The sequence below is a fragment of the Melospiza melodia genome, chromosome 13 (assembly GCF_035770615.1).
Source record: "Melospiza melodia melodia isolate bMelMel2 chromosome 13, bMelMel2.pri, whole genome shotgun sequence".
Classification (NCBI taxonomy): Eukaryota; Metazoa; Chordata; class Aves; order Passeriformes; family Passerellidae; genus Melospiza; species Melospiza melodia.
The window spans coordinates 14496243-14512977 of NC_086206.1; the positions used below are offsets into that span (position 1 = coordinate 14496243).

The 16735-nt window shown below is 47.5% G+C and overlaps 1 protein-coding gene and 1 long non-coding RNA gene across 3 annotated transcripts in view; one reads left to right on the top strand and one right to left on the bottom strand.

Annotated features, from left to right (window-relative positions):
- Positions 1 to 2123: 2123 nt before the first annotated feature.
- LOC134424241 (uncharacterized) lies at positions 2124 to 8088 on the bottom strand. Its single transcript, XR_010029383.1, has 2 exons — positions 7969 to 8088; positions 2124 to 2384 (listed from the first exon to the last, which is right to left on the bottom strand). It is a non-coding gene; the product is annotated as an uncharacterized LOC134424241 (long non-coding RNA).
- GNAO1 (G protein subunit alpha o1) overlaps positions 7354 to 16735 on the top strand; it is a 142035-nt gene continuing 132653 nt past the window's right edge. Inside the window, exons 1-2 of one of the 2 annotated variants that reach the window (XM_063167848.1) lie at positions 7354 to 7900; positions 7988 to 8030. In XM_063167848.1, the coding sequence (XP_063023918.1) occupies positions 7783 to 7900; positions 7988 to 8030 (161 nt within the window). In that variant the 5' untranslated portion in view covers positions 7354 to 7782. The remainder of the gene's footprint in view (positions 7901 to 7987; positions 8031 to 16735) is intronic. The other variant, XM_063167849.1, reaches the window with a different exon arrangement.

The window sequence follows — 16735 nt, forward strand, 5'->3', positions numbered from 1 at the left end:
CATGCATTTTTCAATGTTTTAGTCATTAATGTAGAAGTCTCTTGAGCTGGCCAGATGCTCCATTTCTGACATCACTGAAATCAAGGGGAGTTTCACTGCTGCCTAGTGAAGCCATGAGAAACAGCCAAGAGCAGCTCCCAGGGCAAGAACCTGCTCTTGGCAATTTCATGGTATTTGCTGGCCAAACTCAGTAGGTAAGGAAGGCACAGCACAGCAGAGTGATGAGCTGCCCAGCCCAGCCTCCTCAGTTCTCTGCAAGGCCAGTGCAGGCTGCACCAGGAGGGAGAGAGCGCTGCAGCCTCTCCTCCTGCACTCGTGCTCCTGGCAGTCTGTCACCTGGGGACAACTTTAGCCAGAGGCAGTCCTTTTCTGTATTTAAAAACCTTTGATGGATCTTTTCTACAGGACTGTTTTCTTCTGCTTTTTGAACCTGGATCAGGTTTAGCATCCAGCCAATATTTTGATATTAAGTGAGTGCACTGATCCTCCAAATACAGAGTTTGCTTCAGGTACTGTTTCATGCTTGCCCGAGATGTCATTTCCCCCAGCATGACCTTCTCAGAATACCACTGCCTGTTTTGCATGTGCAGAATTTGTTCTCCCACATCCCCTCCCAGTGAAAGCAAGTCCTTGTCTGAGGGCATTGTGAGGGATGCTCACGAAGGTTAGCTTCAGCCAAGGACAGCCAGACTGTAGGCTCTCTTCAAAATCAGAGGTGAGAGATGATTCCTGGTATTCATCCTCCAGAGGAGTGTCTCTTTTTCTCCACTGATTACAGCCTCTGTCAGCTAAAGCCAGCCTTTGTGAATCACATCAGTACTTAGAATCAGGAAGCACTGCATAACATTGAAACAACACTTGGTAGGGCCAATGCTTCTTTTCATATTTTAACAGATATTTCTGATAGAAAAACAATTTTAATTCTGTAAAAAAAAAAAACTGAGACTTTTTTCAGATAAAAAGTGAAGGAGTTGTATGTAACTGATGGTATATTTGTACTTGGAGCTAGCTTCTTAGAGCTCTGAATCTTATAAGTGTACACTGATATTTTCAGGGACTGAATTAGCATTCCTCAATAAGATCACTCATCAGGCCTACTTGTGTGAATGAGAGCTGCAAGGTTTCTGGATAGCATTTGTATAAAAACAAGAATGTTCCTGAAGTGCTGTAAATGGAGCTGCTTGAATTGTCTATCCAAGTCTTGCATGTGATGGCAGTAGCTGAATGAAATGACACTTGCATGCAATCAGTTGCATGTCTGAGCTTGAATGCTTAATGCAGAGGATTAAGCTCAGTTTCACCAAGACCAAGCAATGACTGATTTTCCTACACAGAGTAATCAAGACCTTGCCTCTAACCAGCACTCCTGGATTGTGGCTGGAATAATTTAATTCCTACTAAATCATCACCCTTGATGTTGTGGAAATAGGAATAGTAAAGGGCTGACTGATTCTTGTCATCATCAAGTTCCAAGCCAGGGGCAGCTTCTCTGTCTCATTTTTGGCACCATTTCACCCTTGCCTGAAGGACAACATTGCATAGCTTCAGTTTTGTGGCTTTTCAATGTTACTGGTGCACCTGCTGAATCACCCATGCTGTTCCATATTTCTTACTGGGGAAAGTGGATAGAGGTTAGCTTCTTCTCTGCTTTCATTCCTGTTCCATTAGGTTCTCCCATCACCATCAAAGGACGAATTTCTGCACTACCATACAGGCAGAAACTGGATCAGATAAAGGGGAAGAAAATAGCCCATCATTATGTAAACCTGTCCCAAACAATGAAAATACCCATGAGGGAATCTGTACTGATTTCCTCTCAATGATCAGCAGCAAAAGACTTAATAATTCTTATTCTGATTTTTTATTTGTAGGCCTACAAATCTTTTAACCACCATGTGTCCCTGAACCATTAAAAATGGAAAACATGGACCCTGCAAAGACTCCGTAGAGCTGGGAGTTGAAAGTCATTGCAGGAAAGAGACAGGAAAGAGAAAGAAGCTCCCACCACATTAAGGGTTATTGACAAGTTCTTTCTTACTTTGAGAAACCATAACTTGGGACCCTTCGCAAACTTAGGTAGTGTCCTGTTTCAGGCTACACAATAAATGTCTTTTCACAATAAGTAGTAGAAACCTTTATATTTAAAAACACTTTATTGTGCAGAAACTGATGCGGATCCTCAGGAAATCATTGGTTTGAACCACAGCACAGAGCAGTGCTTTCATTGAGCTGCTGTCTTCTGGGACTGGTAGACAGACCAGCCCCAGGACCTCCTCCAGCCCTGGTACATGCAGTTCTCCTCAGCTCCTCCTGCAGATCTTCTCTCTGGCATTTGTCACTTTCCTCAGAATACATCCCGTTCTTCTCTCCGTGGCATGACAGACCTGAACAGAAAACTTTCTAAGGTTGGTTCCAAGTACTTTGAAGACAAGCTGTTGTATCTGTCTGCCTTGAAATGTGTTAACCCCATAAGCCCTAGCCCAAAAACTTCACCCAATTTCAAGACAGGAACTGTCAGTGACTCCCAGGTACTGTAGTTATCATTGGCCACCAGACAGGCATGAAAAACTAACAACAAAAGTAGGGGTTTTTGCATTTCTCTAGACTTCATCAGGCTGTCCAACTTACTTCTTGACACCAGTTATATTGCAGGTCATATTCTTATCAACAGGTCACATTTTTTTTTTTTTTTTTTTTGACTCTTGGTGTCTCACTCTTGTCTTATAGCCAATTTTCCACACAATAAATCCACCCTAGACCATCTCTTCCCTTAATACTCATCTCTACTTCTGCAATTCGCTAGTCAAATTCTAAGGTGCTTCCTCATTTGATTTGCTGGAGTAGAACACATTTGTGGGGTATGGAGTGAGTAAGAGTGAAGTAAGGATATTTGCAATTTAACCTAGTATCTGTGCATTTCATTAATCCTTCCTCCATCAACCACTTAACCTTTATGGGCGTTCTTATTGCCTCTCATTGTATTGATTTCTGTCCATTTCTCCAATTTAGTGAGATCATGCAGTATTTTAAACCTGTCTTCCACTGCATAACTAGGTTTAGCTGGGGGGTAATTGACATCAATTTAAAGAATGAAAAATTAAGCTGAATATCCGGGCAAAACTTCCTAATGGTGAGATCTGCTAGAATGCATCGCCATCTCTCCGTGGGATTGGTGGCCGTTCCATTAGCATGTACATTACAACCACACCGAAGGAATATAAGATTATAGATTGGACACAACAACCCTGAAGTAGGAGGGGAAAGAGGAGCTGCAAAGCTTTGCAGCTTCCCTCCTATGGCCACACCATTCTGGGCTTGCCCCACTCCCTCCTCGTACCACCCACCAGTTCTCTAGGATGTGCTGTTCCCACAATATCAACTAATTACAGGGATGGAGCCAATGTGGCATTCCCTCCAATACTACTGCAACTCTGGTGTGCTGGTGGGAGTGTTGTGGTAGCTCTGAGACTTTCTCAAGGCCCACAGAAGAGTTTTCTCATCCCTCTTTGCTACCTCCTGGCTTCTTCCAGACTGGGAAGCTGTGGGAACGCGTTTCAGTAAGATCTGTTGCAATAAGAGAAGAACCATGGTTTTACACTAGAAGTGGGCAGATTTAAATTAGATATAAGGAAGAAATGCTTGATTTTGAGGGAACTGCAGGTTCCCAAAGAGGTGATGAATGCTCCATTCCTGGAAACATTCAAGGCAAGACTGGGGAGGGCTCTGAGCAACATAGCCCAGTTGAAGTTGTCCCTGCTCCGTGCAGAGGGGTTGGACTAGATGGCTTTGAAAGGTCCCTTCCACCCCAAACTGTTCTGTGATTCTGGGAGGAAGGCCAGAGCACTCTACAAACCCCTGAGCTGGGTAGCAGAGCCCAGGATGGTGGTGTGGGCTGGAAGGGTCATCTCTCCCCAGTCTGGAAGCAGCCAGGATAAGACAACTCAGGTGAGATCATAAAGCTGTCATCTACCCCGCAATATCTGACTTTGGCACAGTCTTTTCCAATGGCATCCATCAGTTCTGTTACCATCCTTCACTTCTTAAAGAAATTACTATCTGATTAACTTTCCTAGCACAATGTTTGAAAACTGATTGCAGAAAGAAGCTGGGTTTTGCTGAGGCACAGATCAGATACAGGAGAATGAAGACTTTGCTTAAAATACACTGCTGACTCTTAGGTTTGGGAGACAGCAGTCTGAGCAGAAACAAGCGAGTTCTTTATGGACCTTGATGAAAGAGTTTAATTGCAGGAATAGCCAGAAAGAAAGTTCCTCCGCTCCACATTTAATGGAGAGGTTCTCTCATTTACAAGGGGAAAAAAAAGAAGCCTGTTTTCATCTGAAGTTGTTACTACCAGCAACCAGTCCTCTTTTATTAAAAGAGGAGTTCTGTCAGCTCCTGAAAAAGGGAAACATCTTTTTCAGCAACAAAACCCAATATATTTATCTCAAAAGCCAAGTAGGCTGGAATGCATTTTGTTTGGTGGAGGAGGCAACCTTTTTTCTTTCATGTTCTTGAATTTCATCTGCCATGAATAAGCAGATTTTTAAAAAAAATTAAATTTCCCTCTAAGAAAATTTTGAAAGAAACGTTTCCATCAGCTCTGTTCAGTTAGCAGCAGGAAAAAAATGGCTCAGAAATGGCTCAATTTCACAGCTGCTCCCCTGAATTTTTCTGAGAGCTGAGAGAGCAAGGAGAAGACTTGCCAATTTCTGATTTTCCCTTAAGAAAGAAATTAGCAGATTATTGTGTAGCTATGGGGATGTTCATGGGACAAAGGGCTGACTGCAGACTCCACACTGGTCAAGAAGAAGAGAAATAATTTTCTCCATGGCAGGACACTCAGGCTACAAATTTGTCAGATAACGAGTAGCCAGAGGCTGATACAAAAGACTAATTCTCTTAGTAAAACCCCTGGAGAGTTTCCCAATATGAGTCCAAGGCTGGCAAGCTGCTGGAGGAGACGGGAAGAAAATGCAGCCATCTCATGAGGACACTGCCTCTGGATTTCTTCATTGTGCTTTTTCTATACGGCACTTTTTGTAATTCCCTCTGGCTAGAACCATTGAAATGAAACTTATTGATTGAAATTCTGATCCTATTGATTTTACACATGAGATTTGTGCGAATATGAAAGAGCAGGAACTGCTCTGTAACCGCACCCATCTCCATTTATTCCCTGCTGAACACATGCTGTAGGCTTGCTTGTCCATCTCAGTCCCCTGAGCTTCCAGAAATAAATTACCCAAAATTCAAATACACTGCACCTATTAGCTTACAAATGTGTAGTAAATATTACTGGTCTTTGAACACACTGAGTTACCTTTTGCTTTCTTTTGTCTGCTTTTTTTTCATACACCCTCTTTACCTCATTAACCTCATGTCCTGTTTTTCCCTTTTGTTTCAGAAGTCAGGAGGAAAAATGGGAAGAACATCTTCTGTGAGGAAGAAGGAATGAGAAACAGCACTGGGAGGAGATGATGGCTGCCTGGAAGGAAAGTGCCTGTGACTTCATGCTTCAAATACTCTAAGTGCCATTAGAAATGATATTTCTACCCCTAAGGAAATGGTCCTGGAAATGGGATCTGGTGAACTCAGGAGAGCAGGTAAGATAATCACAGAGGAGGCAATGAGCAGAGGTCCCAAGAGGAAAACCCACAGTGTAAGCACTGGTCACCCACACCCAACAGCACCAACAGCAGCCCCTGCCTTCCCCAGGGCCTGTGGGGCAGCCCTGCATTTCCTTCCCACAGCACAGGGATTTCCTGTCAGGCCTCCTGTAGCTGGGTGCTTTTTGGCAGAGAGGTGGAGTGGCTTTTAGAGGCGAAATCAGCAGCCTCAGCATTAACATCTACTTCCAAACAATCAAACCTCCCTGTGCAGATTTCTTGTTTACTGAAATGGTGGGTGTCCTTTCCATGGATCAGGTAGCAATCCTTGATTATCCTCATTTTAGTTTGATGCATTTTACCTTGCTGTGCTCAATACTTCCTTCCTCTCTAGATCTTTTTATAGCTAGATTGTCACATATCAATCAATGTTATAGATTAAAGTTGAGTATATTATGACTTGTCTGGGCGTGTAGGAAAGCATTTTAAACAAAGTTCAATTTATTTTATTTTCCTTGTTGACACTTGTTTTCTTCTCTCTTTTCCAACCTTGTGAAATGGCAAAACCTGCCAGGAAAATTGTGGGACTTTAATTCACTAGAATTCTTAAATCACTGTTAGATGTCATGGAATGGCTATGAAAAGAAGGCAGGTCATCTGGTGAGGTCTGTGACCACACTGCAGCACAAAAAACCCAAACCATCTGTTAATTACACTGATGGAAAACATAATCCAACATGGTGCTGAAACCTGATGCTTTGCACGGAGCATGTAAACGATTCACGTTGCAAGTGTTGATCAAAGTGCCTGAACTGTGCGGAGCTCCCAGAGGGCTCCTGGCAGCCAGGTCACAACCACGGCACTGTGGGATGGGGGCAGGCGCAGGCTGTGGGTGCAGGAGCTGTGGGGACCCTCAGGGCATGTGGGGAGCCAGGGTCGCCACAGTGCCCAGGGCAGTGCCAGGGGAGCCCAGTGCCCACGGACACACACACTGCTGTCACAGCCCCAAGGGACACGCTGCTGTCACAGCCCCAACACTCAGCTCTGCACTGCACCATTCCTACAGAATCGTGGGATGGCCTGAGATGGAAGCAACCCACAAGTACCATCGAGTCCAACTCCTGGCCCTGAAGAGGACATCCCCAAGAGTCACACCATGTGCCTGAGAGCCTTGACAAAATGCTTCCTGAAATCTGCCAGGTTTGGAGCTGTGATCACTGCCCTGGGGAACCTGTTCGAGGGCTCAAGCACGCTCTGGGTGAAGAACCTTTTCCTAATATCCAACCTAATTTCCCCGGGGCACAACTGCAGCCGTTCCCTCGGGCGCTGTCACAGCAAGAAGAGATCGGTGCTGCCCCTGCACTGTCCCTCCAGAGGAAGCTGCAGCCCACCGTGAGCTCTGCCCTCAGTCTCTTCTCCAGGCGGAACAAGCCAAGTGCCCTCAGCCACTCCTCGTACGGCTTCCCCTTTAGACCCTCCACCAAGGCAGACCCCAGCTCTGAGTCACCGGGAACGGGGGGCAGCAGCCCAAGCCGCGGCCTCTCCCGTTCGGGGACAGGCGAGGGGCCGGGCCCCGGGGCCGCGACCCCCGCCCGTGAGGAGCGGCGGCCCCACCGCGGGCAGCGGGCGCGGGCCCGGGCGGGGCGGCCCCGAGCATGCGCGAGCCACGCGCGTCACGGGCGAGGCCGGCGGGAGCGCGCAGCCAGGCGCGCCCCCGCGCTCCCTCCTCCCTCCCGCCTGCCCGCCCGCCCGCCGCCGCTCCCGCGCCTCCATTCGGCTCCGCCGCCGCCCGCCGAGGAGGGGACAGCGACAGTCGGGAGCACGGGAGAGGGACGCACCCTCCCCCGCCGCCAACCCGTTTCCTCCTCCTTCTCCTCCTCCCCCGCCTCCGCCTCCGCCTCCCGGCCGGGAAGAGCTCGCCGTGCCCGCTGCAGCCCCGCTGGATGCACTGAGCGCTCGGGCGCGGGGAGAGAGGGGCAGGAGGGAGCCGGGAGCCCCGCCGCGGAGGCGCTGTGCTACCCGGAGCCTCACGGCCATTTGCTTTAATTCTTTTATTGCCCCCCGGCCGCCTCCTCCTTTCTGCCCGCGGGAGCCAGTCGAGGCGGCGGGGGCTGCATCCCCCCTCCCCCCCTTTTTTTTTTTTTCATTTTTTTTTTAAATTTTCATCGCCGCCATGGGATGTACCCTGAGTGCTGAGGAAAGAGCCGCCCTGGAGCGGAGCAAGGCCATCGAGAAGAACCTGAAGGAGGACGGGATCAGCGCGGCCAAAGACGTGAAACTACTCCTGCTCGGTGAGAACCCGCCGGTCGCCCCCCATCGCTCCCCTCTTCCTCCTCCTCTTCCCCCGTGCTTATCCCACCTCATCTCTCTTCCAACAGGAGCCGGAGAGTCGGGAAAAAGCACCATCGTGAAGCAAATGAAGTAAGTCCCGCGGGGGGAGCGAGCGAGCGGCGGTGCGGGGCGGGAGAGCGGGGCGGGGGCTCGCGGAGGTGAGCGAGGGCCGCGGGCGCCATGTTTACCTGAGGGGACCGCGCAGGCACAGCGCGGCGGGGCCGCCGCCGCTCCCGGCGCTGTCCAGGGCCCGCTGGTGCTGAAGCGGCGCCCCGCGGCCTCGCCCCCGGCGGCCGTGCAGCGAGGCCGGCTGCCCACCTTCCCCCTCGGCGCAGATGTCCCCGGGAAGCGAGCCGCTGTCACTTAAGCTTAATGTCGGGGTGTTATCTGCCGGCTCTGCGGATTTAAACCAAGGCTCCCTGTCGCTGAAAGCCCTTTTTATTGAGCTGGTACCTTCCTCTTTTAATTAATGAACGACGAGCTTGGCCATTCATCTCATTCAAACCTCTCCTGCTGTGGGATCCGAGTCTCCCTATGGTACTCGGCTCTGCTCCTCGCTGGGGCTTCCCACACCCTTTTTTCTGTGTTTAATTAGGTGTAACCGTGTAATAAACAGCAGTGAAGAGCCCCACCGCAAGGTCTCTTCCAAGCATCCCCGTGGCTCATGTAAATGCACCCCGTAGGAAAGCAGGTGCAGGGAAGGCTAATAGAGGTGGAGGCACACCCGTGGTGCGACTATTCTCCCCCCACCCATTTAAAAAAAAAAAATTAAAATACAATGAAATTCCCCGTCCTCCCACCGCTACAAACATGACGGGCTGTTTGGAGGCGGGCGCCATCACGGAACGAGCCTGGGCGCTGGTTCAGGGTCTGGATTTCAGCTGGGAGCGGTTGCCGCTTTGCGATGCTGGTGGTTGCAGAGGGATCCGTGCCTGGGAGGGGCCCCCCCGGGACCGGGGTTGCTTAGCGAGGGGCAGAGGCTCGCAGAGGGGTATGGATGGGACGCGGGGAGCGGGGCGCAGGTCCCGGCGCGGGGACCCGGGGCTGCCGGGCCGCGGGCGGCTCCCGGCGCGCCGTTCAGGCGGTTCGTGCTGGACAGCGCCCGGCGGGGGCTCGAACCGCGCTCGGCTGCCTCCGGAGGGGCCGGGAGGAGCCTGAGGGGCTCCGGGATAAGCAGAGGGGCCCGTGCCCGTCGTGAGCTGCAGCCCTGAGCTCCCGTAGCCGCCCCGGGTGTGCGTGTGTGCATGTGTGAATGTGGGTGTGAGAGTGTGTGTGTGAGTGAATGTGGGTGTGAGTGTGTGCATGTGTGTGAATGTGGGTCTGAGTCTGTGCCTGTGTGTGTGTGAGAGAGTGTGTGTATGAGTGAATGTGGGTGTGAGTGTGTGTGTGTGTGTGAGTGTGAATGTGTGCCTGTGTGTATGAGTGTGTGTGTGAGTGTGTGTGAATATGGGTGTGAGTGTGCGCCTGTGTGTATGAGTGTGTGTGTGTGAGTGTGTGTGTGAGTGTGTGTGAATATGGGTGTGAGTGTGTGCCTGTGTGTATGAGTGTGTGTGAGAGAGTGTGTGTGAATGTGGGTGTGCATGTGTGTGTGCATGTGTGTGCACCATGGGGGCAGATCTGGGCCTTCAGCCCAGCTTCCCTCCAGGCAGGGTGGTTCAGCAGGTGACCCGGATATTTCTATATCAGCTCCGTGGCCGCTGTGCCCACCCCTCGGGGGTTCAGTGAAACCATCATCCCCGCCTGAGGCTGTGCTTTTCCCAAGGCGCTGCGGGGCTGGGAGGTCTCATTATGAGGAGACTTGCCTCTAGTGCACAGTGGTGTCCGTGCCTTTTCCCACTGACGTTTGTGTACCCTGCTTCTGTAGGCTCTGATTATCCCCTTTCACTGTTTGAAAGGGGGCTTTTCTCCCTTTCACCCCCACAGTTGATTTGGGTCTGGGGTGGAGTAGGTTTGGTTTGCTCTTGTTTGTGTGCAGGAGGTGGATCAGGAGACATGTCGCTGCAGATGAACACCAATAAATTATTTAATCTCTAGGAATTGCTTCTGCAGAAGCATGCTGGAATGGCGGGCGATGGGTTTTGGTTGAAGGGAGAGGCTGTAGGAACTACAACAGCAGAGTGCACACGTAGAGCCCATAGGCAGGAGGGTGCCAGTGACCACACTGGCTACACAATAAGCATACAATCACTCTTGTTTTCCAAAGAGCAGAGCTCTTGTTTTTTGAAGCAAATCACATCAAGATAATAACCTGTTTGCTGGACTAGATTTGTATATTGAGAACTGAAATATACCCATTTTGTGTGTGTGTGTGTATATATATATGTATATATATACACATGCATTTCATTAAAACTACTCAAAGTAAAGCATGCCAGGCTTGCAGCTTTGTACCTAATGTGAAAACATCAAGGAAGCTGCTATGATGGATGGGCTTATAGTGCTGGAAACTGGGAGGCATCTGTGAGTGTGGAAACTCCAGTGGAGTGCGCGGAGGCCGGGGTGGGGACAGCGGTGTTGCCATGAGCACGGCAGCAGCATCTGGAGGGAGCCGCGCAGCCGCGGGCGCCGCGAGAGCGACGGGGAAACCAACACTGCCCAAAATTAATTTAAATATAATCTAGGCATTAGCATTTCACCTGGTCAGGCTCCATTAGACAGCCTTGCTGAGAACCTAATGAATTCTTAATAAAGATTAAATCGCATGTTCATTAGATTTTGATGAAAGAGTGCTATTTTTTTTTTTAATACTGTATTATTGGTGTGCTTCTAGATAATAAATCTCATCCTCATGAATGGCTCAAGCAGCTTCACACGTGGATATTGCCTTGAAACAAGCACAGGAATCTAGAGGCAGATTGGAGAATGCTAAGACAAAGGAACAGAGAGCAGACATTGTTACATAGGACTAGAAGAGGTTACACACTGCCCAGTTAGTCCTCGAAACGTTAGGTAGCAGGAGAAAAACTAGAAATTACAGTAATTTGAGAGTGTAGCCAGGATGTAGATAAGGATTTGTAAACGTAATTCAGGATTTTTTAGTGGAAATATTTGGAGATACCTTTTAGTTGGTGAATGGGGGGTTATCGATCAAACCAAGAGGTACTGGTGAATGACAGAGAGGTGGAACTGGAGTCTGGAATGTACATCCTAAACAGTGGCAACACAGGCTAGGAATGACACTTTTCTTAGCTCCCATGGTTGTTTTGACACCCTTCAGCCTTGCACTTTGACTGTTCCACCCTGGCTGATTAATTTTGCTGTATTTTTTCACAACCAGTCCTGGAGTCCAGATGCTTTTACCCATGCCTCAAAATGAAGGGTCAGAGCCAAGCTAGTCAGAGGAATCGTTCTGAAAGGCATGGTTGTGCCATGCAAGCCAATGAGACTCCAGAGTGTGCCACAGCATTCAGAATCAGGCTGTGTCCAGATTCTGTTTTCACTCAGCTTAATCTAAAAACCATCTGTAACCAAGCAAAGCTCAGGCTTTCCTTTAAAATCTAAGCTAGATGGTGAGAGTTACCAGATGAGAGAAATTCATCTTCCACTCACACCACCCTATCTCAGTAAATTCACAATATAGGAGTGCAATGGATATTAATATTTTTTTAGATCTTGTGTATTCAAATAAATGTTGAGCACATGCAGAATTTGGAATTTATAATCTTCTTTTTTTGTAATACCTGGATTGTAGCATGAAATAGAGACTGATGTTATTTTAGGATATTTTTGTGGGGACTTAAAACTCTGGTGAATATGCTTGTTCATCAGAAGCCTCAGCAGAGCAGGACACCAAGCATATCTCCATCTCTCACTGCTTAGCACGACACTTAAATCTGTGACACAATCCAGTGGTGAGCAGGGCTGGACTGCTCGGGTGGGGACACCATCCGCTGCCTTCAGCACCAGGCTTCCAGGGAACCCAGTGTTTAATGGTGCTTACGCAGAGAGGCTGACTTAGCTGGCACGGCTTCAAAAACAATGTCCTGCCACCTACTCAGCAGCCACTGTTCTGGTTGGTGAGCCAGGGCAATATTTCACCTTCCCAAACAAGGGGCTAGCAATAGGTGTGGCACTCCAGAGGAGACATGGCTTCACCTGCCCACAGGAAAAATCTCAGGGCTTGGGTTTTGGTTTTGGATTTTGCTTTTGCAGAAGTAGCTTCTGTCCCCTGCTGAGCTGGGCACAGAGATTGGGTCCAGCTCCTTTTCACAAGATGCCAGAGCTTCCAGCCCTGCCTGTCCTCCAGAGCAGCTATGTGCCTCTTCACCAGAAGTGCTGGCAATAACTCAGTTGATAGGCTTCTCTGCCGTGCCAGTCATTTTCACAAAATGTCTTTTATGTTAAGTATGAGAAGGATGGAAATATACAATAAGGAGAAAAATACACTAGTATACAGTGTTTATCTTGAAATATCTACTATCTTCTCCCCAGCAGCCATCAGTCCCAACAGCCGGCTGATACATTGTTCTGACCTTTTTCAAAAAGCCCCTCAAAACAGCCCCAGGTTCTACTTGCTCTCTATGTAACCAAATTACTTATAATCTAATGAACTTCTTCAGTGAGAAGCAGTCCCCGCCCACTGGTTTTGCAGCAATTTGGTGCCAAATGCCGTTGAAATGAAATGATGTGTTGTGAACACCCACTTCAGTGCTCTTTGCTGCATGTCTGTGTCTCAAATCCTTAGTGATTTCACACTTGCAGCCCCTTCCCCCAGGAATACTTCACCCCACAGGGGCTAACAGCACAGAATTGCTTCGCCTCTGCAGCATCTTCCCAGGGACAGGGCTGCAAACTGTGTCTTCATGGTCTGTCCCACTCCCCAGCACAGCTCTTCTGGCACTGGGTGCAGAGCCCCACTCGGCTCTGCTTCCATCTGGGAGCTGTTTGATCATGGTGGGAGCTGGCAACCCAGAGGCACAAACCTCACTGGAGCACCAGGTCAGGCCGAGCCATCCTCATCCTTACTTGTCTCCTGCTGTTTTCCAGGTTTTCTGTGATTTAAAGCCCAAAGTAGGGCAGCGACAGGCTGCACCTGGGCAGAATTTGAGCTGGGTTTCAATAAGCAGGGGAAAGGGCTGCAGCCTTCCCAATGAAGTTGTGCCATTCTCCCAGGACCTGCCCCAGCGCTCTCTGCCGCGGGTGCGGATTTGGCACCGTGCGTGTGGCACACGGACCCAGCAGGGAGGAGGCTCTGGTGGGGCTGTTTTGGCAGTGGAACCTGCAGGGAAAGCAGCAGCAAACTGCCTGCTGGGGCAGCTCTGGGATGTTGGGATGGCAGCTGGGCAGTGTTACCCACCCTGAGCAAGGCAGGGTCTCCTGCCAGGGTGTCAGAGATCATCCCAGTGGAGGCTGCTGTAGGAGGGGGCTCTCTCCTCACAGCAACGTTTTTCCCCACCTTCACAGATGCTTTCTTGCATCTGTGGATGCTGTGGGTGTCATGTTCCACAATTTGCAGTGGCAAAGCGCAGGGAGCTTGCTCCTGAAGCAGGCAAGAATAAGAGCTGGGAATAGAGGAGAGTAAGGCTGTTCATTGTGGCTTGTAGTTGCAAAGACTAATCATGTTTTCAGCATTTATTTCCTTCCTCTTGGATTTTTAATTGTGCCAAAACATTAACAACCGTAGTTCCTTCTTTTATATTTAAAGTTCTTGTTATTAGACTGAGAGAGATTTCAGAGAAAAGCAGTAACAATATTAGGAGGCAAGATGGAATACATTTTGGGTTTGTGTTTTTTCTTTTTCCTTGACAGATCTTAATTTGTTTCTTGTTTTAGGGACTCATAAAAGTAAAAATATCTTTTGGTGACAACAGTGAACTGCATAGCTTCTCCTCTTCCAACCCAGTTTTAAAACCTCAAAAGAAATTTGCCTGTCATATTCTGACATGACACATCTAGTCCTGTTGGAAATGTTTTAGCAATCTAATGAGATGAAAGCAGTTGTTTTAATGAGCTCAGAAGAAAGAGACAAATCTGCTGCACAAATGTAACCAGGGATCTGTTTTGTTTTATGGCTTGGCTAACCCAGAGGTTGTAAGAAACATTAGATTGACAAATGAATTAGGTAACAAATTAAAGAAGGTTGTGGTTTTCCTCTTCAGTCTATCCTTTCCCATTTGTCTGGCATACAACTTCATACCTGATGTGAGTTCTCCAGGGTGCTTACCTGTGGAATATGGGGGAGATTGTCAAAATGGGTGAAGCATGAAAAAGAGACAAATAATGGAGATCAAGGCACTGTGTTGACTCTTCCATTTGGTCTGGTCAAGAGAAAGAGTGAAATGAAGAAGTGCTTCACTGATGGCCAAGGCAGATTGCTGGAGAGTAAGAGCAGTCAGGAATGTCTCACACTCCCATAATTACATAGTTTTCTTTAGTCCCCTTTCAGAGTTAGCCTCTGCAAGTATCAAGCTCCCTTGGTTTCTCCTGGATCTGCAGGATACAAAATCACAAAGGAGTGTTGAAGCTGGTGGATATGCAGCCAGAAAGTGTGATGCAAATGCAGATCCAAGAGCTCAGTTTTGCAAACTCCTGCTCAGATAGTGAAGAAGGCAGAAAGCTTTTCTGATGAGGCAGCAGCTGTACACAGTGCACAGACAGACCCCTCCTCTACACTCTGAAGTTTGTGCTTACACCCTGAGTGCAGCTGAGTGTGAAAGATGGGATTTGGTCCTTTATTTATTACGTTGGTTTAAAGCGGAGCTCCAGCAGATAAGAATTGCCAAAACCTTAAATTCAAGTGACCAGGGTGTTTAAGAGTCTAGTCCCTTTTTCCTGGTGCAATTGCAAATCTCCTGATATTTGGGGGTTTGTGTAGAGCCTGAAATTATTTCTGTGGAGCCTGGACTCAGATGATGACTGGATCAGCTCTGATTTCAGGTGGTCTTTGCTTAGATGTGTATTTTGTTTTTGAAAGAAAACATCCAGCTCTCCTCACTTCAGAGAAAAGTTAAAAAATAAATTACCTTATTCTAGCCTGAGTACTCAAGAACTGAGTATTCCCAAAATGAAGGTGAGGAAATCAAATACATTTCAGTGGCTTGGTTACTTTTGAAGCCTGATACCTTTTAGCAGTGGTGATATTGAAACCAGCAACCTCGCTTATTTCAAATCAATCTGAATGCTACTGACCCCAAATCCTCTCTTTGAGCTCACTGGACTTTGGGCCAAGTTCTTCCTACACTGAAGATGATTTCTATTCAATCTGTAGGTTTTATGAGATGTGATGAATTTCAAATTTTTCTGTGACACTTGGTGGGATCGTGGATGTTGCTAAGTTTCATTCACAAAACCAAAACCAGGAAACAAAAGGATCTGAAAGGCATTGGCACATTAAATCTACAGCCATTTTTCTTGCCTTAATTTTTTTTCTCTTACTCATAGAGGGAAATACTAATGATTTGTGCCATGCATTTTCTAATGCTGAAGAAATGCTCTGCCTTATGTAAAAATCCCCCTAAACCATTAATTGAATCATTCTCATTTTATTTTTAAGACCATTCAGGAAAATGACAGATGTAAGGGAGGTTGGAGGATTACAGTCCTGATTATAAGATGCTCTTAGGAATCTGCCTAAAATCGAAAAAGGCAAAAGGCTGGGAAATGTTACTGAGTAACACAAAGCAAAGGAACTGATGGTTTTCTAATGCTGAGAAAAAAAGAGAAAAAAAAATTTTAATCCAAAACTCAATTATTGTGCACTTACTGCAATATTAGAATAAAACTCTTGATGGAGGCATTTCTTAACTTACCAATAAAAATGCTTACTCTCCCCAGCTGTCACATTAATTGAGAAAGAACTGAGGAGTGCCCTCAGAAGGGAGCCCAGGAAACTGTGTAGTAAGCTGACATCACTCTTTTTTCCAATTGTTAATCAATAAAGTTTTTGACATTGCAAGGGAAGGACTGGCAGAGCTGAAATTACTTTGTTTTTCTTTATTCTTGGGCATGTCCTACTTTGCTTGGTCACCAAAAATTATTTCAGTTCATCAGCAAACCTTTTATCTGAGCATAAAATCTGTAAGCTTGAAACAAAGGAGCTGGAATACACCAGCTTGAGAGAGAGAGACAAGAGAGATGGGTAACAGGGTCCTCCTGCAATATACAGAATTTGGGCTGTTAATAGCCCTCTTCTTCCCACCAGGCCCATCTCTGGGGTCTTGTGCCCTCAGGAGTCAAAGACAATTTATCATCTTTTCTATTTGTTACAGGATAACTTGTGCAGTCTTTCAGCAGAAATTCTGCTGGTTCATGTTGCAGGAGCTGCTTATGGCAGAAGGTTGGGAGATGCTGAACCTAGTAAGTGCTTTGAGTGTGATCTCTGACAAAGCCCAGAGCTCTTGACTGACTGTTTAGGATTGAGGTGTTCCAGCAAAATTTGGAGCAGGTTTCAGCAGGATCCAATGCAGGTAGGAAATAGAGGGTTTTATAACAAGGAAAGGGATTTTCTTCTCTTTGGCATGTGTCAAGCTACGTAGTGTAGGAATAGGGGAATCCATGTTTCCACTGGGAGGCCATGAAAAATGTCTTCAGTTGAGTGGTTTAGCAGCCTTTCACTTGTCCAAGAGAAAATATCCTCTTTAGAGAATTCACGACCCCAGTCTTACACCTTGGCAGCGAGGCTGGCAATGGACATTTTGTCTCTGTGCACGTCCCTCCTCTGAAACATAACCCCCCAAGTGCTTCAAACAGTCTGAAAGGCAGAGCAGTGACTCATGCTTTGAGATTCCAGCAACTTCAGACTTGTATTAAATTCTCTTGTCTACAAGAGCATAATCAACAGCAACTTGTACACACCA